A 25,887-nucleotide genomic window follows, 5' to 3' on the forward strand; every position below is an offset into this window, starting at 1 on the left:
CCCCTCCGGCTGGTGAGGCGAGAGCGCTGCGCGGGGCGCACTCGGGGGGTGGCGCCGCCGGAGCGGGCTCCCCTATGGACGAGCAGAGCCCGCTGTCTCCCAAGGCCAACGCGTTTAGTATCGCCTCTCTGATCGTAGCGGCGGCGGAGCGCGCCAGCCGGGAGGCGCTGGGCCCCCCGCAGCTGGCCGCCCCGGGCCTGGCCAAGGCTGCAGCAGGAGCGGGCGGCCCCCCGCAGAGGATGCATTTCAGCACAGTCACCAGGGACATGGAAGGTAAGGCAGGCAGAGCTCGGCCGGAGCCCGCTGGCTTGGGAGCCTCTCTCTCTTACCGGGTGGGAGGTTCTCTCTCCCTCTGGGTGAGGGGCCCCTCGCGTCCGCCGGGTGGGGGGCTCTAGTTCCCGCAGGGTGAGGGGGCCCTAATTTCCTCCGGGTGGGGGGCCTCGCCCAGGCTGGCGCTGCCCAGGAGTGGCCAGACTCCCTCCGGACTACCCTGACACAGGGGTCGAAGTTGCACCCGGCCAAGCCGGTCCGGCGGCAGCTCTTGCTACAGTCCCCGATTATTCGAGGAACAGGAGGTAGGCTGAGACTGGGGGGGCATGAACTGGCCAAGTGATTGACCAACCGTCTGGACTTGGTGCTGTGTAGACCCGGCCTGAATTTTTAGAAAAGCGATGAAAGCGGAGGTCGAACCCTAGTAGACTTGCCCCAGGCAGAGGAGAGAGAATAGAAGCCCTCAGGGCAAGGGGCTTTGGACTCCCTCCATATAGATACGCAAGCCCCTCACCGCCCCCCCCCCTCCAGCCTCCTTGAGGAGTCAGACAGGATTTCTGAACAAGGACTTTTAATTGAGAACGACACAGAACCCCGCTGGGGCACTTGTGATCTTGTTCCGTTTTGGAAGTCGTGCCTTCCACGGCCCATACAGGTTCCTACCAGCCGGCCGGAGGCGGTTCAGGCTCCCTGGCCACCCAGGCCACACTCGCTGGTTTCCCCGCAGAGATGCCTGGGGAGGCAGGGGAGATGAGTCCGCTCCCTGGAGGAAAAGATAGCGAGACTGTCAGTCAGTCGGACAGACAGACAGACAGACACATAGACAGGGATCTGAGAAGCAGACACAGGAAGACAGGAGAGTGGTGAAACAGCCTGGTTGTGCGCATAGAGGAGAGAAGAAAATAAGAGAGAGAAAGACAAAAACAGAGAAGAAAGGAAAAGGAAAGAGAGAGAAAAAAGAGAGACAGAAAAAGAATCACACAAAGTACTCGAAAGAACTGAGAAAGAAGAAAAAGAGGAAAGATAAGTGGCAGAAAAAGGCCGAGACAGGAAGCTTAGAGGAAAGAAATTAAGGGGGGGGTTTAAAGGGAGAACCAAGAAAAATGAAAGAAAAAGAAAGAAATTAAATACTAGAAAGGAGGAAAAAGAAAAGTATAGGGTAGAGAAGAAAAAGAGAAGGAAGAAAAAAGGCAAGTTTAGAAAGAAGAATGGAAGGAAAAAGAAAAGAGGAAGAGAGAAATAAAGAGGAGGAAAGGAAGAAACTGAAAGAAACAGGGGAGACCACGAAAGAGACAAAAGAGAGAAAGGAAAGAAGAGGGAAAAGAAAGGGAGAAATAAATAAGAATAAGAAAAAACGAAAATGAGAAAGAAAAGGAAAGAAAAAGAAGGAAAGAGAGAAAAAGGAAGAAGAAAAACAGAAGAGAGAAACGGAAAGAAAAAGAAAGAGAACAAAAGAAAAGGAAAAAAGAAAAGTAAGAGAAATTGGGGGGGGACAGAGAAAAAGACCAGATTAGAAGAAAGAAAGGAAAGAGAAAAAGACCAGTAGGAAGAAAGACCGGGTGGCAAGAAAGCAAGCAAGAAACAAAGAAAAAGGGGAAAAGGGAGAGACACAGAGATTAAAAAGAAGAAAGAGGCAAGAAGAGGAAAAAATGACTGGGAAAGGGACATTGAGAGAGAGAGAGCGAGAGAGAGAGCGAGAGAGAGAGAGCGAGAGCGCCAGAGAGAGACAAGTTCGAAGAGGAAAGAAAAACCAAAGCTGGGGTCCAAGGTCCGGGTCGAGATCGTGGGTTAGAGGGGCATCGAGAACGAGAAGGAGCCGCAGGTCTGAGGGGCCCTCTCTCTCGATAACTTCCCCTGCCTGTGGAGCTCGCGGGGGAATAGAGAGGAGTCGGAGACATCGGCTTGGCAAGCAGGGCCAGGAGTGCAAAGCCGGGGGATCCCATTGTCTGAACCCCGGGCTGGGGCCCGGACGGACAGGGCTGGGGTGGCGGAATGGGGGAGGGGAGGGGGCGGGGACGGAGGGCGGGCGAGGGGAGGAGGGCTCAGCCCGGGCGGGGGTTGGGTGGGGCACCGCTTCTCCCCATCTGGGCGCCCAGGGTGCCCCGGGCAGCGCCGGGAAAGGGCGCGCTGGGCTGTCAATCAGGGAGTGGGGGCCGCGGGCACGTTTACCTGCGGCACTTTATCTCCAGGAGAAATCGGAACCGGTCTGGTGGCCGGCCGGGCGGGCGGGGAGGCCTCGGGAGCAGATAAGACGCGCGGCCCTACGCAGCTGGGCGGCCCGAGAGGGAGCCAGGGCGGGAGCCGGAGCCGGAGCTGGAGCCGGAGCCGGGGAAGGCCCGGGGCGCAAAGCAGCGGGCACCTCCGCACACTGACTGGGCTCCGGAGGCGAGCCGAGCCGAGCCCGGGCTCCGGCGATGCGCGGGCGGCGGCGCCCAGAAGGCAGCGGTTGCGGCCGCGGCAGGAGGGGGAGCCGCCAGTAGGCGGAGTGGGTGGGTAGGTGGGTAGGGGGCGGCGCGGCTCGACGCAGGGCGGGCGCTCTAGCCCCAGCCGGGCCCCAGCCCCAGCTCAGCTCGGCTCAGCTCAGCTCGGCTCAGCTCAGCTCGGCTCCAGCCTCAGCCCCAGCCCCAGACCCGCCGCAGCCTCCCTCGCTCCCTCCTTGCTCCGTAGCCCAGCCTCGGCGCGCAGGGCCAGGGCGGAAGCCCGGTGCCCGGAGCCCGCAGGCCCGGGAAATGATCTCCACCATCTCGAGCCCGTGGCTTACGCAGCTCTCTCACTTTTGCGATGTTACAGCCTTCACTGCCAACAGCCTGAGCAGCCTCAGCGCCTCCGGGGGATACCACCTCTCGCCTTCTCCGGCTGGGGACCCCTACGGGCAGCACGAGCCTCCGCAGCCGCAGGCGCCCCCACGCTACGATCCCTGCGCCGCCGGAGCCGCCGCGCAGCCCCACGGATATCCCTTCTCGGGCCCGGGCGGCCCCAACCCTCCGGCCGGTGGCGGCGAGCCAGAGGGCGCCGGGGCCAGCTGTGCCTCGGCCGGGCCTGGCCCGGGGGCCGTGGCTACCAAGGCGCCGGTGAAGAAGAACCCTAAGGTGGCCAACGTGAGCGTGCAGCTGGAGATGAAGGCTCTATGGGACGAGTTCAACCAGCTGGGCACCGAGATGATCGTCACCAAAGCCGGCAGGTCAGGGCTGCCTCCCACCTTCTTTCCCTCCCCACTTTCCCTTCCTCCCTCCCTCCGGGGTTCTTTCTTCCTCTCTCTCCCCCGGCTTGTTTCTCTCCACGTGGCCAGTTGTCTCGAGCTGAGGATGGCCCCCGGCCCGTGGTCCCTTTCCAAAGCCCTTTCCCCTTAACCTCATATCCCGTGGGTATTTAAGGGATTGAGATTACGGAGATCAGCTGAGGCCAGCTCTACTCATTTTACAGACTGGTAAACTGAGTCTCTGAGCAAAGAAGGGACTCTGTGTGTGTGTGTATGTGCAAGGCAGAGGGCCACCTTCCCCCCCTTAGCCCCTTCCCCTTTAATGTCATTTAAAAGCCTAGTACTGTACTTGCGTCTAGCTGAGGAGGTAATTGGGATCAGGGCAGGGAATCCGGAGACCTTCAGGTAGCAGGGGTCCCTTTTCTTTCTTTACCTCCCCCCCATCCCCTAAATGAGCTCTCTTTATAAACAGACTTGTGTTGTGTTTGGCCAGTGAGGGGAATGAGGCGCCGAATAGGGTAGTAGAAGCCTAGGAGGGCAGAGGTCCCGGCGTCCCTGGATGGTTTGGGAGGCGTCCTCCTAGCACCCGGGGTTGGGCCAGTATTGAGGCTCGGATCCCAGGCCCGGCTCAGAAGCCCACCCCAGCTTCTGCTCAGTGCCAGAGAAGCGACTCCTGATCCATGTAATGCTAGCGATCCCGGCTCAGGCGACAAGGCCCTCGGCTTCGCCCTCTCTGCAGTCTCAGCTGTGCTGCCCACCCGCAGCAGGAGAGAGGCGGGCTGCGGAGTGCAGGCTTTAGGGAAGTCAAGAGTGCCCACAGAGTCTTTGCCCAAGTGTTACTCAGGGCGAGCAATGAGCCACCCAGGGAGGCGCCCCCGCCCCACTTCCCTGGGAGTCCCGATTCTGGGACAAGGGGATTTTGTGGGGCCGGAATCTCGGCGGCTATTCCCTGAGTTCCTTTCCCGCTGTCTTCTCTGAGTTCCAGCCTCTCGGGCTGGGGCAGCTGCTTTCAAGTCCTGAGGTGGGTCACTGGACTGGGCCACTGGGTCAGCGAAGCAGAGGGAAGAACGGGCAGGATAGGTCTGAAGAGAGTTTTCCTGAGGCTCTTAATGGCGTGATCAGAGCCCGGTTTCCAGCTTATTATGCCTGGGCCGGGCCTAGGCCGAGAGACAGCTGCCTCACGGCCACCGAGGTAGCCGAGGGCCCGATTTCCAGGCAGTTCTTTGCTGCCAGTCAGGCCGAGGCTTAGAGTAGGCCCCAGGGCCAGGAGCAAACCCCCAGGTCAGGAGAGGCCCAATGAGTTCCCAAGGCCTTTCTGGGCTTGGGACAGAGACAGAACCAGACGGCTGGGTCTAGACCTCAGGAAGACTCAGCCCAGGTGCCCTCAGAACAGAGGCCTCGGGATGGGGGGGGTGGCTGGGAGAGTCAAAGTTTTGGTCTATAAGGGCAAAGAGGCGGCCATGCCGAATGACCCACCTTGTTGAGGCAAAGAAAGCCCAAATTTAACCCTAAATCAAAATGTGATGCTTTGGCTAAGCTGCCACTATCTGTAGGTGGCAAGAGAAGATTTCTTAGCCCGAATTATGTAGACCAGGCATTGAATCTTGAGGTTCCTTTTCACTTTACTTTGTGTGGCACCTTCCAATGGGTATAGATTTGTTTACGGAGACGAGACAGCGTCAGGAACAGAGAAACTGAGAGAGACTGAGCCAGAGAATAATAACAAAACCGTAAATCCGGAGGAGAAAGAGAGAGAAGAGAAAGAGACCAGACAATTCCAGAGAGAGAGAGAGAGAGAGAGAGAGAGAGAGAGAGAGAGAGAGAGAGAGAGAGAGAGAGAGAGAGAGAGAGAGAGAGAGAGAGAGAGAGAGAGAGAGAGAGAGAGAGAGAGAGAGAGAGAGAGAGCAGACAGTTGTGCCGAGGGAGAGGCAGAGAGAGCAGGACAGACAAGGAAACCAAGGGAAAGGGGAAAAACAGGGACAAAAGGAGGTGAAGAAAAGAACCCGAGGGCCCAGAGACAGAGACAAAGCAGGAGCCCCGGAGCAGACAGACAGAATGAGGGGGGAGAGCGAGAGAGCGGACTAGGAAACGAGTTCTGCCACGCAACTGTATTTGACCAGCAGACAAAGGCGTGTGTTTGGGTTGTGTCTAATGTACACACAGGCGCACACAAATTCCGCCTCAGACACAACAAAACGAAACTGCGGGCCCCGAGCGGAGCCCGGGCTCCTCTTTGCGCCCTCACTCTCGTTCTCTCCATCTGAGAATGAAGGCGGTAGCGTTGGGGGTCCCGATCCCCCTCGGAATGCCTCCCTCTGCGGCCTCCCCAGATTCCCAGACCCGGGGTCGGGAGGCGGGAGACGAGACCGAGGAGCAGAGAGCAGCCGGTCTTCCCAGGACTGCTGGGGAGCCGGGCTCGAGGTGCTGGCAGGAGGAGGGAAGCCCGCATCAGTTTAGGAGGGGTTCCGGGGTGCCCAGAGGGCGCCTGAAGGACACTTGGCCGGGAGGCTGGACAGTTTGTTTAATCGCTTTGTTATCTGCCCAGCCCCGAGCTCCGGGGGTCCCAGATAATGCCTTCTTTGGCTTCTGATTCCCAGCCGTGTCCCTGGGTGGGGGCATCTTCCAGGGCCAGGGGTTTGCTGGGAGGGGATGGGGGAGGGAGGACTTCCGATTTACAGCCCAGGTCCCAGAGAGCCACCCGGAGGGGTGGTCAGCAGGAGGCAGGCGGAGGGAGGGGAGCCTGAGCGAGGTCCGGTCAGGGCGAGCTAGTGCGGACTCAATAGAGCTTTCTGGATCACCTGCAGGGTGGAGCTGGAACGGAAGAAACGGAACCCATTTGGAGAGGCATAGGCGCCCTACAGCCAAAAGGGTTCGGGGCTCAGTGTTAGGGGTTCTGGGCTCAAAACCCGGCTCCTACGATCGTCTGATCTCGGACTAGCTATATCCACTCTCGGAGACTCGGGTTCTTTAGTTGTCAGATTGGACTAAGAAGTCCTATTCTCATTTCCTCTCTCCCAAAGAGCTTTGTAAACCCTGTAGGTATGGGAAGGATTATTGTTATCTTTGGGCCATACCCTCCCTAGCCCCCCTGGAGCTGCCGCTTGCCTTTCGTGTCTACCCGAGCTCTGGGACTGGCACCCTCCTTGGGTTTTTAAAGGCTTCTCAGTCACCTAGTGTTCACCCAAGGGTCCAAAGACGGCTTACAGGCCACCTCACGGCCACGCAGGCAAACAGTATTCTGGAGCTGGGTAAACCGAAGTCTCATCCACGCATTCCTGCATCCCCTGTTGGCTCTGTTGTCCGGTTGGGAGAAAAGAACAGTTAGGTCCTATCTGGGTACCCCCCCCATCTTCTCTCCTCCAATTATCCAAAGAATTGGTAAGCTCAGAGGACGAGTATATACGGCCTAACCTGGCTGAAGGGTCCCAGCTCTCCTGGACTAGGTGGTCCCCATGCCCTGAGCATAACAGGGGCCACTTCCCCTCTAGGCCTCAGTTTCCTTTTCTGTAAAATGGGAGCAAACCTATTCACACTGCTTTAACTTTGATCTAAGGAAAACTTCCGGCCTCCCGGGTTGTCGTTAAACCTCGGGCTCTATAGATCACTTCCAAACCCCTTCCAATTTATTTTTGAAGGCCAAGTCTCCAGGAAATCGAAGCTGGTAGTTAAGACAATTATTAGGAAAATATCTGGAAAAGCCAAAAGCCGCTTTTACTGGAATTATCCAGAGAAGAAAGGCAACCAAAGTAATCGGAGTTCTGCTTGGACGATCTGAATAATTTCAGGTCTGCCTTTCTCAGTAGTTTCCGAGGGGTTCCCCTTCTCCCGCAACACAGGACGAATGGGTTTTGTTTCCCGAAGGAGATGTGGGGGTCCAAGGGCACTCCCCGAGCGGAGGAGTAAAGTGTAGACACATCTGCGAGCAAGCCGGGTAACCCGGGTCCCCAGAAGCCAGCCAAGGAAGGTTTCCGAGTACAGGGGAGTGGCCCGGAGTCCTTGCCCCGCAGACTCGGCTCTGCTCTTCGGCTTCCAGGAGGCCTGTGCTCAGCCTCAGGTCCGGGGCCTGCAGGAGCATCGGGGCCGGGAGGGAGGGCGACTCCAACAGCGTTGCTTACGGCTTCGGAGACGCTGCCTGGGAAGTCGAAATCAAATCACTCTTCGGAAAGAGGACGGTAATACTGGTGGTAAGGGAGGGGGACAGATGCACGAAGAGCAAGCTCAGGGACATTTCGAGGCAATTATCAGAAAATCCAAGAACTCATTGGCCTCGTTTTCCAGAGTATTTAAAAAGAAATAGTTGGGGGGGGGGGACGGGGCTTGGGTCCTGACAGTCCAGTTCGTTTCCTCAGCGGAGACTTGGCCTTAGAAACAAATCGATTGCGTTTTAAAATAGAACCTTGGACTTGACTAGGTGAGATCTATTGACTTGAATTTTGTCCAGGTCGCCCGGGCCTTAGAAAAAGACAGAGAATTGTGTAGGGAGAGGACGAATGAGAGCGGGAAATGAGAGAGACAATAGAAACAGAGAGAGAAACAGAGACTGGGGAAGTAGGGGGGTGGGCGGGAAGAGAGACACAGAGACAGAGACAGCGACTGAGAGACGCAGAGACACACACAGAGAGAGACAGAGAGAGACAGAGACAGAGACAGAGAGACCAAAAGAGAAAAAAGCAGACAAAAAGAGATGCCATAAAGTGGGAGAGGCTGAAGCCTTGGGACAAGATAGAATCTGAAAGGCAGAGAGACGAGAGACAAAGGCCGAGAAAAGAGAGGCAGACCCAAGAGCTGAAAGCCCCGAGACGGTAAGGGAGACAGAGACAGAGACAGAGAATCCAGTAGGCATTTCAATCGTTTTCGGAAGCACCGCTGACTTTGTTGAAGAGACACAACGGGCTGAGAGACAGGATCGAAACCCAGGGACAGAGAAGCCGGCAGAGAATAGGGACGGAGACACAGAGAAAAGAGAAGCTGACTAACAGAAAAGCCAGAGAAAAGAGCCAGTGCCAGCAGCATCTTGTGGGTCTCCGGCAACGAGGAAAGAGTCCTTGCTGCGTGGGTCCGGGGCAGAAGTCTCTCCTAGTCCCCCGGGTTGGGTTGGGACCCGGAAATGAAGGCGCCTGCCCCCTCAGGGGCTGGAGTGGGGGAGCTGAACTGGAAGAGTCAGAGCCTGCCCCGGTAGCCCCCAACAGGGACCCTGGAACTTGCCCACTGGTCCCTCAGGGATCCTCTGGCCTGACCTACTCTGCCCTCCACTGACCTCTGCGCTTCTACCCCACCCCACCCCCACTGACCCCTGCGCTGTCTCCCCCCGCAGGCGCATGTTCCCCACTTTCCAGGTGAAGATTTTCGGCATGGACCCCATGGCCGACTACATGCTGCTTATGGACTTCGTGCCGGTGGACGATAAACGGTACAGGTGAGTACATGTGCGTGGGCTTTTTTTGGGGGAGGCGGGTAACCCATGAGAGCCCTGCTGCAGGAGTGTGCGTGAGCCTGCACTGCTTGCAAAGGAGCCTGCGTGTATGTATGTGACGGTTGTTTCTGCACGGATATGTACGTGCATGCGTTCCTTCAGAATGAGTGTACCTGCATGCGCAGGGTGAACTTGCATGAACGAATGTGTGTGTGTGGGCCTTCGCCTGAAGAGTCCCTGTGTCCGTGTGAGTCTGCATGGATGGATGGGAATGAATGTCGGAAGTGTGGGCGCCTTCTGATGTGAGCGTGCCCGTGTGCGACGGCATGTGTCCGTGTCCTTGGGTGTGAGCGAGCGCGAGAGCCCGTGTCCTGGAGAGTGTGAGTTTCCTCCCCATGAGACAACATTGTCCCGCGCTTCCCCCCGTGAATGTCGGCGAGTCCTTTCGGGATTTTGCCCTATTGTTCGCATTGCTTCCTCCAGCGGAGTGTGGGTTCTCTTAGGCCGTCAGTCTCCTCTTGTCGGAGGGCGCCTATCTCTGTGAGCTTGCCGGGAGGATGCTGTCTCGGGGGCTTTTTTTCGAGCGGGCATTTCTGTGTCGTCGGTTTTCGTTGTGAGTTTATTCTACGAGTGTGAACGTGTGTTTTCTTCCTGCTTCGTTGTTCTTGAGATAAGATAGAGACCAAGACAGTTCGGTCATCTTTTGTTCTAGTTTTCAGGAATGTACATGGCTCGGGAACATTTTCCCCGGTGCCTCGATTTCGCTGGGGGGTTTTCCCCCTGTGCTTTTTTTTTTTTTATTAGCGTGCGTGTCGTTGTGTGTGCATCTGTGAGTTTGTTTTTTCTCTGATTTTGTTTCCTGTGTGTATGGTTCCCGTGCGTGTGTTTGGAAGAGGGAGGCCCAGGCTGTCTCCAGGAGAAGCAAAACCTTGACCTTTTCCCCGAGGGGAGGGAGTTCTCACTCTGCCCCAAATCTTTGGGCGGGCATTCACCTGCAGGCGGTTCGGCAGTGCCTGGTTATTGGGCTGAGAATGACGAGGATGATTAATAGTTATTAATAGCGCTGGGGAAATTAACCTGGGCAATAAAGACAGCCACGCTGATTGCTAGGTGGCTCCTGCAACCTGGCCCTCCTCCGGGCTCCAAGGTGACCAGAGAGGGCCTATTACTCCTCTCCCAAGGCTGGCGCCCACCAGCCCACGCACAGGCACATGGGCTCACCCTAGCTCACGCAGACATGCACAGGCGCCCTCTCTCATAGGGCAGCCACGCACACGCACTTTCCAAGGGGAAGGTGGCCAAGGAAGAGCTCAGTGCTCAGCCCCAGGCCCAGTGCAGCCCCTGAGCCACCGAGGTCCTGTGGGAAAGAAACCTACCCAGTGACGCCCTGCTCAATCTACTCAATATAGTCTCCTGCGTTCACACACCTTCCTTCATCCCCACATACTCCTTCCCTGAGACACAAACACACTCACTCAGCCATATCCAGTTTCACATTATAGTCACTCAAACATACCAAGGTGGCAGATGCAGCCTAAGTACACTCTTATTCAAACACACATCCATGCATGCTCAGATTCACTCTGACGACACACACACACACACACACACACACACACACACACACACACACTTATCGAAACTCGAAGATGGAAGGACCTTGAGAAATCAGTCTCCTGGTTCGCCCTCCCGCCTTCTCAGGCTGCCTCTGCTCCCCAAGCTAAGTTGAAAACGGAGGCAATTACTCGGATAATTAAAGCAATAAACCCATTTGCCTCAATTACCGGGGGGGGGGGAAGAGATGGCGACCTCCCATTCTCCCCTGCCCTGCATGTTCAGACACACGAAAAGCCTGGGGAAGGTGGGGCCAAGGGAGAAGTAGATTGGGGCCGTGATCCTACTCAGTCGACCTAGCAATTAATAGCAATTAATAATGCTAATGGGGAAACTCCCAGTCCTTTGTCTCCTCGGTCTTCGAGCTGCTCCGGGCGCCCAGAGAGAGCCACGCCCGACCTTAGTTGGGCTCCCACCCCAAAGTACCCCTCTTTCTTACGAGCTGTCAGGGTCCAGGAGAAAGTTGGAGACTCGGTGAAGGCCAGCTGGTGTTTTCCACTCAGCCCCACTTGATCACGTTTTACAGGTGGGGAAACTGAAACCCAGAGAGTCCTCACTCTTACATTTGGGTCTCAGCATTAGACTGGAATCCAGACCTGGGCTCTTTCCATCATACATTGCGGGTTGTTGGGTTTTTTTTCCCCTTCCCAGAGAAAATAGAGACTTTCTGTTCAATTAGAGGCAGGGAGACCGCAACCAGGGTTAGCGAATGAAGCTGACGTGGTGGACTCAGGTCCGGACCTCAGAGCTCTGAACCTGAGTGAACCTGCGGCCAGCCAAGAAAGTCTGGCTCGCGTTCGCCTGAAACGGGAAGTGTTTTGTTCTGTAGAAGTCCTGAGGAGAGCGGGACCCACCTACTCCTCTTAGAAAGGCCCTAGGCCTGCCCACCTGCCTCCCTAGGAGGCAGCCAGTGGCCTACAAAGAAAACGACCTTGGAGTCAGATAGGACATCTGAGTCAAGCCGACTCTGCCTTTGAGAGCCATGGTTGGAAAAAACCAGAGGGCTGGACTTACTGTTCTAAGGTTCTCTTCCATACACCACATTCCAGTTTTTAAACTCTATGTTCTAAGGTCCCTTCCAACTCTGATATTCCGTAATTTAGGTGACCTTGGATAAATCCCCTTCCCTCTCTGTGCCTCAGTTTCCTCATCTGTAAAATAGACCAGATGGCCTCTGGTGCCCCTTTCAGCTCTGCATGTATGTTCCTATGGTTATACTCTAAAGTCCTTTCCAGCTGGGAAATTTTGTGTTCCAATATTTCTTGCAGCTTGGACTTCCTCTGTTCTCCCGTTCCCTCCCTGCCCTGACATTTTCTGTTCTTCCCAGCTCTGACCCGCTGTATTTCTGTGGCTTTAGGTACGCCTTCCACAGCTCTTCATGGCTGGTGGCAGGGAAGGCAGACCCTGCCACCCCAGGCCGGGTCCACTACCACCCAGACTCCCCAGCCAAGGGCGCCCAGTGGATGAAGCAAATCGTGTCCTTTGACAAGCTCAAACTCACCAACAACCTGCTGGATGACAATGGCCATGTGAGTGACCCCGTCCCACCTCTTCCCATGCACTAGTAGCCTACTTCTCCCCTCCCGGCGTCTCCAGTCGGGACGGACGTTGAGGGGGAGGGGCTTCGGTTGTTTTTGGACGGTAGCCTCTAACTCTGGCCGGATTGAAGGGGCTCCTCCTCCAGACCCAGTCACTAGGGTGAAGTGGGGGGAGGCAGCGTAGTGACATCGGCTCCGTCTACCTCCTGACTTTTCCTCCCAGCTAAGCCCCGGAGAGTAAGACACTCTCTGAGACCCTTTCCAGCTGTAAAACTGGGATAACAATACTTAGACTCCCTGCTTCACAGGCTCCTCATGGGGAAAGTTACTTGTAAAGCGGAAGAGGCTACATACGGTAATAGGTGGTGTTATTATTCTCTCCTCCTTTTGTGCCATGGAAAGCAGATAAAATCAGTCCTGGGACAAACTGCTACCCTGCCATCCTTCATTTTCAATGAGTGTTCTGTGGACGTGAGATATGTGCTGGGCTGAAGAAAATGATGGCTTTTTGCAATAGAGCTAGGAGCTAGTTGGCAGAGCAGATAGAGTGTTGGATTTGGAGTCGGGAAGACTGCCTCTGATGCTTGCTAGATGTGTGACCCTGGGCAAGTCATTTCATTTCAGTTTCCTTATTTGTAAAAGGGGTATAACAAAAGCCAGTAGAAAGGTTGTTGTGAGGATCAAGTGAGATAACACTTACAAAGGGCTTTACAAACTTCAGAGGCCTGCATAAATGAGAGCTATTAGAGTTGTGATTATTTTGTCCAGAACTATGGCTTCATTCATGTGGGGAAGTCCCAGTGAAACTCCACCAATGCAGATCAGGAACTACTCTGCAATCAATAGCCTTAGAGAAGAGCCTGGGCCACAAAGAGAGTGAGCCTGCTCCAGCTCCAGTGTGTCAAGTTCCATCAGGCTTCCCTGCTTTGGAGGCTCAGGCTTTTACTGAGCTGCTGTTGCATTCAGAGAGTTGCTGTTATTGCCATTGGTGGGATAGAGAGGGTGAGTTGCTGATGCTTGGTTGGGGAAGTCCCATGGCTCCTTAGGAAGGCTTGACCCCTCTTCCCAGGCCTGCTGTGGCCTGGAAGTGCCCCAAAGGAAAGTGTCCAGTCAAGGAATATCTGAACTAGACAAGGGCTATATAGATTAACTCTCCACCCCACTCCCCAGCAAGGAGACACAGAGAGAGAGACAGAGAGAGACAGAAAGAGAGAGAGAGAGAGGAGTGAGAGAAATGGAGAGACAGAGACAAAGAGAGAAAGAGAGTGAGACATAGACAGAGAGGAGACAGAGAGAGACAGAGAGAGACAGAAAGAGAGAGAGAGAGGAGTGAGAGAAATGGAGAGACAGAGACAAAGAGAGAAAGAGAGTGAGACACAGAGAGGAGACACACAGAGAGAGACAGAGAGAGACAGAGAGAGAGAGAGAGGAGTGAGAGAAATGGAGAGACAGAGACAAAGAGAGAAAGAGAGTGAGACATAGACAGAGAGACACAGGAGAAGACAGAGAGAGAGACGAAAGAGAGAGAGAGAGGAGTGAGAGGAGAGACAGAGACAAAGAGAGAAAGAGAGTGAGACATAGACAGAGAGGAGACACAGAGAGAGAGACAGAGAGACAGAAAAGAAAGAGGAGAGGAGTGAGAGAAATGGAGAGAGAGAGACAAAGAGAGAAAGAGAGTGAGAACAGAGACAGAAGGAGGACACACAGAGAGAGAGACAGAGAGAGACAGAAAAGAGAAGAGAGAGAGGAGAGAATGGAGAGACAGAGACAAAGAGAGAAAGAGAGTGAGACAGAGAGAAGACACAGAGAGAGAGACAGAGAGAGACAGAAAGAGAGAGAGAGAGAGGAGTGAGAGAAATGGAGAGACAGAGACAAAGAGAGAAAGAGAGTGAGACACAGAGAGGAGACACACAGAGAGAGACAGAGAGAGACAGAGACAGAGAGAGAGAGAATGGCTTGGAAAGTAGGAACATTTTACACCCAAAGTGAGGAAATCAAAATCCTGTTTGCCCTTGGTACCCTGCCCCAGGAAATACATCATTTGGTTGCATGTAGGATTTCACCAGAGCTAGTGCTGTAAATGCCTATAACATTCATCTCTTAATAAAACAAATCCTCAGACCCCACTTGAATCTGCATATTGGCATTTTCACTATCACTTTTAAAAGTGCAGACAACCATCAAGGGTCCCTCCAGTCCGGATTTGTAGCGTTTGCCCATCTCCGAGGTGAGAATTCACGTTGAAAATTGAACAACCAGCCCACCTCTGGGGAAGGTGACGGAGGAGCTGTCTCTGCTAAGCTTTCTTAGACGATATTTTGAGGGGAAAATGCAATGACATTTTCTTGAAATTTTGTTTCCAGCGACATTTCCCCAGGGAGCCCCATTCACTTCGATAGGAGCAGCAGGGGTCTGAAGAAGGCTGTTTGGGGCACTTTCTAACCCAGACCCCTCAGCCGGGGGAAACTGAAGTCCAGAGAGGGGTAGGGATTTGCCCAAGGTCACACAGCTAGTCAGGGTCACCGCAAGAGCCTCTGGAAGACGGAATTTTAGACTAGACTCAGAACCCCGGTTTCCTGACTCCTAGTGGAGGGAGGGGAGGTGCAGTGGAGTCTTTCCTTCGAGTTACTCCTTTTCTCCCGCTGGTAGCTCGGGGTGTGTCTTAGGCTGTGTCGACACTTCATTTTACTGGTGTAGACACCCTATCTTCGGCTCCCTTCTCTTTCTTTCACTTTCCTGTCCATCTTCACTGGCCACGGCAGCCCAGAGTCAGGGGCTCTGAGCGTCTAGTGTCCTCAGTCTATGTTCCCCCGGGAGACCCCAGTTGCCCGCATCCCACCCCCACATCCACCACCTCAGAAGGCAGGACTAGTGAGAGGAGGCTAGTAGGGTAGTGGGGTGGGGATGGGAAGAATGGACTGAAGCGTACAGGGATTGAAGAGTTGGGGAGATGGAGTGATGTGCTCGGCTCACCTCCCTTCCCCTTCTCTCATCCGGCTTGGTCGGAGCCCTACTAAAAAGTGATAGTTCTTGGGAGGTCGTGGAGCTCTTCGGCGCTGACAATCCTCTGAGGGGACTCTGGGGCGCGCCTGTCACAGGTCCTCGGGTTGCAGCGTCCAGGGGCTAGGAATCCATTCGTTAGGACCCAGAAGGGAAGGGAGGCAGGGATGCGGGTGTGGACAACTGAGGCTTCATGGCATCACTTCCAGAGTTCGAGACAATATGGCTGCCAAACTTTAGGACCCCTAAACAAATTCGCGCCCATCAAACTCATTCCGAGCCGAGGGCAGTGGCCCAGGCTTGTGTCTGCCGGGGGCTATGTCTCCACCCGGAAGCAAAGATATTATTCAGAGAGTTTAGGCACCAATAAGCGTCTCTCCTCCATACACTCAGGCTTCAAATACTTCTACCCCTCCTCCACCCAAGATTGGAGGAGCTGGGAGGGAACCTGGAGAGCGTTTAGTCCACAGGTTCTTCACCTGGGGTACACCAACCCGTGGATAGATTTCAGAGCGCCTGTGAACGGGGAGGAGAAAAAAAAATCATCATGACTTTCACGAGCATTCCCTTGCATTATAAATTTAAAAAAAAATCATTCTGAGAAGGGGTCCATGGACTTCACCAGACTGCTAGAGGAGGCCAGGATTAGGAACAGGTGAAGGAAGAGCTGGTCTGGTAGAACCCTCATTTTACTGAGGAGGAAACTGAAGCCCTGGGAAGCAAAGGGGCCAAAGTCATCCACCTAGTAAGAAGGCAGGAGAGGAGAGATTGGAAACGCGAGTCTTCGAGCCTCTTCACTGTGCTATTGTTTTTGCTTGAATTCTTTCATCCTTGTTTCGATTCTCTCCCTCCGCCTCCCTGTATTTAAGCTACTTCAGGGGGAGGGGCTAGTTGTTTTTGCTTTTATCTTTAGCGTCTCCAGAACCTCGCACAGCGCCAGCTGAGAGCTCCACTCATACATGGCCTCCTTAGCTTTTCACATCCCTGGGGGGGTAGATATTACGGGATTAATCACAACCCACTATTCTATGAAAAGGGTGCTGAGTCTGGTGGCAGAGAACCTAGGTTCAAATTATATGTATACATACAAATCATATATTTTATATGTTTATATATAATACATATGTAATATAAGGTATATATAATATATAATACATGTATAATATAAGGTATGTATATAATGTAAGGCACATATATAATATAAGGTGTATGTATGTGTATGTGTATGTGTGTATATATATAGCCTGTGGGCAAGTCATCTAACCCCTCAGTTTCTTCAGCTATAAAATGACCAGGTTGGACTATGTGGTCTCTAAGGTTATCCTCATTTTATAAATGAGGCTCAAAAGTGAAATGACCATTGGATCACACAGCAAGTGAGCAGCAAAGGTGAGATTCGAACCCCATCCCCCCCACCCCCCTGCCAGGCTCCTCGCTGCCTCGGTCAGTCCCCTGAGCCTACCCTCCAGTCCCTAGCCTCTTGCCGGGCCACCCTTGGAGATCTGACCTGCAAATTCTCTTGTCATTCAGATCATCTTGAACTCCATGCACAGATACCAACCCCGCTTCCATGTGGTTTATGTGGATCCACGCAAGGACAGCGAAAAGTACGCCGAGGAGAATTTCAAAACCTTCGTGTTTGAGGAGACACGTTTCACAGCTGTCACGGCCTACCAGAACCACAGGGTGAGGGGCCGGGCGATCGCGCAGCCAGGGCTCTAGGGCTGTGTTGCTGGGTTATGGGTGGGTGGAGTAGCAGACCCTAAAAGCTCCCCGGGGAAACTAAGGCTGGGTAGCAGCTTTGACTGAGTGGGTGCCCCAGCTCTAGACTAGGGCTAGGGTGGGCTCAGGGCAGGGGAGGTCGAAGGACCGAACCTGGGCCTCATTGGACAAGCCTGTCTCTTTTGGTCCCGAGGGCTGGTGCCTTCCTCCTTCCTCGCTGCTGCTGGAGTTCCCAGACTTGAGGAAGGGCCCCCAGCTAGGGGTAGTCTCCCAAGGGGCGAGGGGAAAGGAAAGGAGCCGGGGGCGGGTGGGGAAAGAAAAGGAACTTAAGTGGGAAAGGAAATAGCCTTGGGAAGAGGCCTGGCTGGTGGGAGGGCAGCTGGAGAAGGCGGGCTCCGACCCATTTTCAGGCCTGTACCTCGGCCCTCTCCCTAGTCCTCGAACCCCAGTATAAAGTACAGGAAATGAGAACAACTTAATGATTTGTTCAAACCCGAAGGGCTTGGGTCTGGTGGCGGATAGAGGATCCGTCTTTGCTGCCTCTTTCCCAGTCAATCATATAACAAACATTTATTTGAAACTCCAGAGCAGCTGTGTTGCAGGGACTGGGGCAGACAGGCTCTCGGAGAAGGGAGTGAGACCAGGCTGGGCCAGCAGCCGGCTCCTATCTCCTTTGGCCCCTCGCCTGGGGCCTCCTTAGCGGGTGTGGACCCGGGTTCTACTCGGGTTCCCGACCTGTTGACGTAGGGGGTCGAGGTGTCACTCAAAGTTTGTTTGGACAAAGCCGACCCCTGCCCTGGGCCTTATCTCTAAGCTTCATCCTCTTCTCCCCTTGTGGCCTGGGCTCTCCCCACTGGCATCCTCCTTCCTAGGGGAGGAAAGAGAAGATCGAGGCTGGAAAGGAAAGGACTGGAGGGAGGGGCCTGGGTCCTGAGCTCCCGTTTGCTGTAGGCCCTTTCAGGCGAGCCCAGGGCTTCTCCTCTGCTCCGGTGCTGAGTTCTGTCGGGTCCTCCAGACCAGGCAGCATCTGGAAAAGCCGGGCCAAAAGGGCTCCTGGGCTGGGAGGTGGCCCTTCCTAGGAAGTAGAAGGCTCAGGAGTGAGAGATAGAAAGGGTCTTCCAGTTAGCCCAAGACAGCCTATTTTTAGGGAGGGGGAGACCGAGGCCCAGAGAGGAAGAGGGGGCTTGTCCCAAATACCACAGTAAGTCATCGGGAAAGGATTAGGATCCAAGCCCAGATCTGCTTGCTGAAAACTTCCAGGGCCTTTTCCCAGACCCAACCTGCCACCCGTGTAGTGTCTCTGTTTCACACTGTCACCTTCGCTAGACTGGGAGCTGGGGCGGGCGGGGGGTGGAAGGAGCCATTTAACCAACACTTAGAGGGAAGGCAGAGGCCCGGTGGGGCAGAGAAAAGCAACAGAAAAGACTCTGCACCGATTCCCTGGAAGACTCCCAAAGCACGTGGAGGAGCTGAGGTCCCAGTCCCCGTCGGGGCAGGGCTGGGTAGGGCAGGGCAGGAGGCTGAGCTAGGCAGGAGGCTGCACCGAGCAGGGCAGGAGGATGGGCAGGACAGAAGGCTGGCCCTTTAAGGAGGCAGCCCCGCCCGGGCCGCCTCGGCTGGCCTGGCGGCCTTTGACGGCCGCGGACAGCTGCTTTGTCTCCCCTGCTTTCTATCACTTTGACCTCTAAATCTGGAACTGTCACTGCCCGGCTTAAAGTTTGTTTTTCAACCCATTCCGGAAACTCGCAATCACATGCCTTATCCGCAGATTTGCCCATGGGCCCCGAGTGGCCCCCCGCGGCTCCCCAGGCGGCCCCCAGCTCTAGCCCCCTTCAGCCGCCTGTCCAAGGCCCAGTCTAGCCTAGCCTCCGCTCAGCTTCTTTCGTTGCCCCCCGCCCCCGCCCCTTGGCCGGGCCACGTCCTCTTATCCAACGAGATCACGGCTTCTCTGGGTAACGAGCAGTGCCCTTCCCGGGGCTTTCTCCTTTCCCCGTCCCCCTGCGGTACACGCTCAGGGGAGCCCTCCCCTTGGTCCACAACCCAATTTCTGCGCGCCTCTGTCCTGCGCCAAGTTCTGCTGGGAGTGGTGATCACCGAGTCTTAGCATCTCCCTCTCCTCCTGGGTGGCTTAGCAGTGTGACCTTGTGCGATCACATGACTCCCCTGTATATTGGGGGGGCGGTGGATAATATGATCTCTGAGGTTCCCCAACCCTAAAAACCTGAAGGGGTTTCAGACTTCAGTCAACCAAGGAACCGGTCACCCAGCAATTTATGAAGCACGTACTCCAAGCCCCGCACTGTGGAGGCTTTGGAGATACTGACAAGATAACAGTCCCTCTATGGACGGGCTTCCGGTCTAACTCGGGGAGACAAGAGCTATGTAGGAATTTGACAGCTGGGGAAACTGAGGTGGGGGAGGTCTTTTTGTCGTCCCTCCCCCTGGAAATCTAAGCACGGGGCAGAGCCACATTTAACACGTCACAGAGATGGAAGGGACCTCAGAAATCAATAGTCCAAACCCTCCTTTGGCCCGTCAGGAGCTCACGATTTTCCTAGTTTCCACAGGTAATTGGTGCAGAGTCAGGATTTGAGGTCCCGGGACCTCAGTTAGTATCTTGGCTCAGTAATTTACTTCCTGTATAACGCTAGACAAGTCCCTCCCTTTGTCTGGGCCTCAGTTTCCTTCTTTGTGTAACGATGAAGATGGGTGAACCCAAAGGCCCCTTCCAACTCTACATCCTCGGATCTGGGAGTACCGATGGAGGCGGGAAGTTGGTGGGGAGGGGAGGAAAGGGAGAAGGGCTTCTCCCTCTGGCCTCCCCCACTCCATTTCTTTCCCTTTCTCTCCCCCCTCCCCCTATGAAGATTACGCAGCTCAAGATCGCTAGCAACCCCTTCGCCAAAGGCTTTCGGGACTGCGACCCTGAGGATTGGTGAGTGCCCACCCCAACTACGCCCCCCTCCAAGCCCGCGGGGCCTGAGCGGACCCCAGCCCGGTGACCTCCTGGCCTTTGTCTCCCGCTGCAGGCCTCGTACCCACCGGCCAGGAACGCTGCCTCTTATGAGCGCCTTCGCCCGCTCGCGGAATCCGGTGGCCTCGCCGGCCCAGCAGAACGGGGCTGAGAAAGGTAGGCGGGGCGCCCTCCCTGTCCCCAGCCCTCTCCCCAGGCTCAGCTCCCGTTGGTGGGCCTCGCCTGCGCTTTCTTGGTCTTGACTTTTTCTCTCTGCCCTGCTAGGGTGGAAACAAGCAATCCTATAGACTGGCAGGGTCTTCTAGCCAACAGCAGGAGCCGAATGGCCCCGAAAAGACCCGGAGGTAGGGGTGGCATGGGCGGAAAAGTCTTGAATTCGGCCAGAAAACTCGACTCTGACACTAAACAGCGCGGCTTTGGGAAAATCACTTCATCTCTCAGCCTCGTGCTAACAACGCAATTATCTGATACTTTACGTTTTCTAAAGCACTTTCCACATAACAAAGCCCCGATAGGGAGTGCAGCCGATAAGTGCTCGAGCCGGAGTAGGAACCAGAATTCCTCAATCTCTTCCCACTACCCCTCCTCGGGTTTAAATGCTCTTTAAGGGTCCTTCCAGCTTTTAAATCTTCCCACTCTGACCTCGGCCCCCGACCCCTCCCTCTGGACTGTTTTAGCCCCGCCCCCGTCCTCTCCCTAAGGTCGCAGCACCTTGGAGCCTCCCCAAGACGCTTTTCAAGGGCCTCTTGGGGCGTCTGTGGCCGCCGCGCGTCTGCGCCTGCGTTGAGCTGGAGGGCGGGCGAGCGGGCGAGTTCCTTTTTCCATTAGCTGCTGTAAACACTTTGCGGCTGAGCGGGAGCTCTGTTGCCGCAGCCCGCCTGCAGCCTTGGCGGCTCCGGGGCCCGTTCCCATAAAGAGAGGCTGTGTTTGTTTAGGGCAGCGCAAATTGCAGAGATGTCATGCGTGTACACACTTGTCAGTCAATGCGGCCCCATTTACCCCCGCCGTCAGAATAGCCGGGTCTAGGAACGCATTTCTGGGCAGCCACGTGCGCCCACCCAACAGCTCAGCCCGGGGGTAGTGTTGCTTTTAACCCCGTTTTAGCCTCTCTTCCCGCCTCAGGCAAAAATGCTTGGGGAGGCCGAGGGCTTAGGGAAGTGGAGGCTGGAAGGGGAGGAGGGGGGTAGGAAGGGGGGGAAGATTTTCCCGAGAAGCCCCCGGCACACAGGGTGCTCGGGACCTAGCCCTGTCTTCGTCCTTTCCCCTCCCCCAATGTTCCCCCAAGCCTCCCCAGCGCGGGGGCTCCAGTCACAAAGTCAGCTCACGGGTCCTTTTTCGAAATGTTAACTCTGGCCCAGGCCGGGCTGTAAGCTAAAAGCTGAGCGGGGGGGGGGGGGGGGCGGCGGTGGACTGGGAGAGTGTGTGCGCACGCCCGCTGGGGGCGGGGGAAGGATCGGAGGCTCCTAGCTGAGGCGGGGAGGAATTCTTGGATGAGGGGTGCAGTGAAGGCTCGCCGAGAGCATGCTTTGGAGGGCGGGCGGAGGTACTCCAGGCTGGGGTGGGGCCACATTGGCGCGCCGGTAGAGGATCCTAGCTGGAGAGTGGGCGCCCTGGGGCGCATGGGCGTTGGGGCGGAGAGCTCCGGGCCATGGAGGGGCTGAACTGTGGTACTGAAGGCCAAGGGAGATTTCCGGCTGGGATGGGGTGCACTGGGTCCAGCGAGAGAAGTTCCGGGTTAGGGAAAGGATGCCTTGCTGTTCAGGGCAAGGAGGCTCCGGGCTGAAGAAATTGGAGCCCAGGAAGATGGGGCAAAGCAGGAAGGATGTTTCCAGTTAGGGAGTGGATCTCCGGAGATGGAGGGAGGTGTAAATCACGGCCAGGGAAGGGGTGCACTAGCGCCCGGGGTAGGAGGATGCTCCTGCGCACTGTGTGTGTGTGTGGGGGGGTTCTCAAGAAAGGGCCGCGGCACGGCGTGGAGTGGGGCTGGGGGGAATCCTAGCCAGGAAGAAGGTGCACTGGAAAGCAGAGCTAAGGATGGGGAGCACAGGGGCTCAGAGGAGGGTTCCAGGTCAGAAAGGAGGCCATTAGTGACAGGCTGGAGGACGGGGCAAAATGGTGACCCCCTCCTTCCATCCAAGAACCAAAATTGTTGGTTCGCTTTCTTAGACGCTGCTGAGAGCCGGCGGGAGTACGAGCGAGAAGCCAGCGGGACCCCTCTGCACGCCGATCCGGCCCACACCAGCAGCTCATGTCCCGGGTGCTGAGCCCGGCGCTGCCCGTCCCGGGAGCAGGAGGCTTGGTGCAGATCACGGCTACCGCAGGGGGCAGGCCGAGCCCCCCGCACCACGAACTACGCCTGGAGGCGCCCAGCGCCTCGGAGCCCCTGCACCATCACCCCTACAAATACCCGGCAGCCGCCGCGGCCGCGGCCGCCGCCTACGACCATTACCTCGGGGCCAAGAGCCGGCCGGCGCCCTATCCTCTGCCCAGCATCCGGGGCCACGGCTACCCCCACCCGCACCATCACCACCACCATCACCACCACGTGAACCCCGCGGCTGCGGCCGCAGCGGCGGCGGCCAACATGTACTCCTCCGCCGGGGCTCCGGGCAACTACGACTATGGGCCAAGATAACCCGTCTCCCTAGTCCCGACCCCGGCCAGCCCAGCAACGCCGTCCAGCCTGGATCCTGTCCCCCGCCTTCGACCCCAAGCTTGGCTGGCACGCCTGTCTCTCCGGTTGAGCCCCACACGCCTCCCCGGGGCACCTCCCTAAGTGAGGCCTCAGTTCAACCGCTTGGCCCAGTTCTCCCTGTCTAGGCCTAACCCTAAGGTCCAGCCTAGGCCCTCTCTGCGGCCCCAGCTTTTCTCTGTGAGAGCAACCTCATCCTCTATCCAGGGGCCTCCCTCCAGCCAAGCTTTCCCCACCGACGCCCAGCCCAGGTTTCTACTCCAGCCCCAGGGTGCCCCTTCCAATCCCCCTCCCCAGCCGCCCAGCCCTGCTCCCGCTTTTGACCCGCAGCTCCCCCGAAGCTGCACGAACACGGTGTGCAGCATGGTGTGTGCGTTCCCTCCGCTCCGTAGCGTGTGTCTGTCCGCGGAGGGCGCTTTTATGCTGAAGTGGGAAAGTTGCCATTTTTAGGATGATGGTTTGCCTGTCCCTTACCTCTTACACATTTTTCCGAGGGGGTCCCCGGTTCCGGAACCCCTCTGCCCTAGCTTCCCCTTCCCGAGCCTGGGGAACCAGCTGTGAGCCTTCCTTCCCTGGGACGCCTCGTTCTTGGCGGTCTCCACTCGGCACCTGCCTCACCTCCTGGTGCCCAGCTCTGAGCCTTCTCTCTCCCACGCGGGACATAGTGTCCCTAGTGGTCCCGACCTCTTTAGCCGCCTCCCCTCCTAAGGCCAAGGGCTCCAGCCCTCAGCGCACCACCCCCTCTTCCCCTGGGATGCTGTGTCCCCGAGATCCTAGCTCAGCCTTGGCCGACTCCCCCGCCTCCGCACCCCAACCACGTGCCAGGTGGGGAAAGCCAGCTGTGGATCCCCCCTCCAGCATGTGGGGCAAGCAGCATCCCAGAGGGAAAGCTCCGGGGCGGGTCCTGCAGGGAGGTAGCAGCCTTGGTGGAAGTGATGGCTGTCCCTTAGGAAGGGACGAGCGACTGGAGCAGCCGTGCCATCTTGTTGCTCGTAGCCCCGGACCTCAGGCCAGCAGATAGGGTGCGTTACAGAGGGGGAAACTGAGGCCCGGAAAGCTTAGAGAGTCCATAGTTCACCTGCCTTCTCTTATTCAGTTAACAAGCCTTTATGAAGTACCGACTATGTGCCAGGAGTTGTGCTAAATGCTGAGGATATGCAAAGAGGCAAAATAGCTCCTGATCTCAAGGAACTCACAGTCTGATAGGGAAACAACATGCAAGCGAGTTAGAGACAAAATATACTGGAGATACCTACGGGTCCCCTTTTTACAGAGGAAGAAACTGAGGCCCAGAGAGCCTAGAGTCCATCTGCCCCTCTTTCCAGAGGCTTAACAGGCCTTAAAGGTCCTGTGCTGCGCACTAGGGATAGAAAGACAAAGGTAAAACTGCTGTCTTCAAGGAGCTTCCATTTGAAAAGAGAGAGTGTGGCACAGCCTGGCTGTAGAAGTTGGCTGTCATAGCACTGCTAATCCAAGGCCCTTTGCAAGGTGCCAGGCTGTCCTTCTTACTATCTCGGTGAAGAAATGATTGAATCTTGGAGCTGGAAGGGACCTTGGGGCCGTTGAGGTCCAATCCATATATGGGGGGGAAATCCTGTCAGACATGACAAATGGTCATCCAGCCTGTTTGTGAGGAGCTGCAGCCACAGGAAGCTCACTACCTCTCCAAGGACCCGCTCCATTTTTCAGGTCTCCCCTGCCTTGGTTTTCCCCTTTGTTAAATGAGAGGCTTGGACCAGATGATCTGAAGGTATTCTGTGATTGTGTTTGAACACATGTATTTTTATTGGTAGGATTGGGGGGGAAAAATCTGAATTTAAGGGAAAGCCTGAGTTTGGTACATTGGGTTGTAATCCTAGGATTCCGGGGCCAAAGCTGGAAGGCGATCATGGGCCTCTTGATGAAATTCTGAACCAAGTCTTGACTCTGCCTCTAGTCCTCAGCCTGTGTACTGAAGAGCCAGGCCCTTCAGAGGCTCCAAGGTGGAGACTAGGAAGGGACCCTAGAGGTCACCTAGGTGAACCGCTCTGCTCCACCCTCACCCCCAAGGACTGGTGACTTGCCTAGGTTAGACAGTGGAGGCTGGATTTGAACCTGGGCTTTCTCACTCTCGATCCAGTACTCTTTCCTCTGCACCACCAGTCCCTTCTTTGGGCCTCAGTTTACTCCTCTGTAAAAATAAGGTGTTTGCCTTCCTGATCTCAAAATTCCCTTTTCGGGTTGATCTGTGATCTTCAGCTATCTTGCTGGGTACCAGCTGTACTTTATTGTCTCATACTTGCCTTTATTACAGAACGACTAGTTGGAAAAAAAAAAGGTGAGAGATCATCTCCACCAATGACCTATTTTGTGTAGAAAGAGGAGGAAACATGGCCAGGGCTCTCCTCCCTCCCCCTCCCCCCAGGCTGCCTCTGCCATCTCAGGGCCTCTGATCAGCGTCTCCCCTTCCCCGGCCACAAGGCCCCCCACAGGGCCCCGCTACTGCTATCTACTGGGCATAGGCTCAGGCCCCAAGGTTCTGGGCCCCTGGAGGCAGAGGAAAAAAAGATGAGGAGGAGGAGGAGGAAGGCCACCTGGTTTGATTGAAGGTTTCCCCAGGCTCCCCACCCCACCACATGTGTGCTGGCTCTCCCAGGTGTGGATTTTCTTTGACCTTTTTTTGGTATTTTTTGTTTGTTTGTTTGGTTTTATTTTTTTGCAGTGGATTGTGGAAGTGTTCCTGTCTGACTAAAGCACCCTTCAGCCCCTCCCCCTCTGGTGGGTGGAGCTCTGGGCGGCAGAGGGTCCTCCCCTGGCCTCCCATGGCTTTGGGGTGTCTCTCCCTGCAGCTGCCGTGGGATCGGATCTCTTGTTCTTTGTACACAGATTAGTGCCAAAGCTTTGGGTCAAATGTTTAATGAAGTTATATTTATTTTTCTCCCAGAGATGATGCGAACCCCGCCCCCTCTTTCTGGGTAGTTGCCGCATAAGTAAAGGCAAGTCAACCCCAGAGGCATATCTGCAAATGGTGTAGATACTGTAGATATGTGTAGATATGTGTAGATAACACAGCGGTTACCTTTCAACTGACGAAATATCGGACATGGACATTTATAAACTTTTCTGTTTTGGTTTTTTCTTATTCGTTGAACAAAAACTGCCTTCCGGGTTCTGGACTCTGGGGATGGGCGAGGCCCTTGCCCTTGGGCGCTCTGGCTCCACCGAGGTGGGATGGGATGGGATAGGGAAGGATGGGGGCTGGCGGGAGGGAGGGCGGAGGAGGAGGAGCAGGGCCAGGGCCCCGGCTCCCCTAGTGGGCAGCCCGGCTCAGTCTTCTGGCCCTGGGGGTCTTACTCACGGTGCTTCCTCCTGGCAGGATAGGGAGCAGGAGGGGCCGAAGGGCGGAGGACCTTGCCTCGGCCCCCGACCCCCGGCTCTGGCGTGCCTCGCCCTGCCCAGGCTGTCGTGACCCTCTGCCTGGTGGTG

The 25,887-nt window shown here is 55.9% G+C and overlaps 1 protein-coding gene across 1 annotated transcript; it reads left to right on the top strand.

The window, feature by feature from the left end:
* Positions 1 to 18: 18 nt before the first annotated feature.
* On the top strand, positions 19 to 25,519 carry TBX1 (T-box transcription factor 1). Its single transcript, XM_020996654.2, is given in 9 exon segments — positions 19 to 273; positions 3,061 to 3,451; positions 8,784 to 8,885; positions 11,854 to 12,025; positions 16,565 to 16,720; positions 19,624 to 19,691; positions 19,786 to 19,886; positions 21,897 to 21,965; positions 21,968 to 25,519. Coding segments are annotated over 9 exon segments (1,656 nt in total). The 5' UTR covers positions 19 to 74; the 3' UTR covers positions 22,366 to 25,519.
* The last annotated feature ends 368 nt before the right edge of the window (positions 25,520 to 25,887 follow it).

The sequence above is a fragment of the Phascolarctos cinereus genome, unplaced genomic scaffold (genome assembly GCF_003287225.1).
Source record: "Phascolarctos cinereus isolate Bilbo 61053 unplaced genomic scaffold, phaCin_HiC Scaffold_4;HRSCAF=312, whole genome shotgun sequence".
Taxonomy (NCBI): Eukaryota; Metazoa; Chordata; class Mammalia; order Diprotodontia; family Phascolarctidae; genus Phascolarctos; species Phascolarctos cinereus.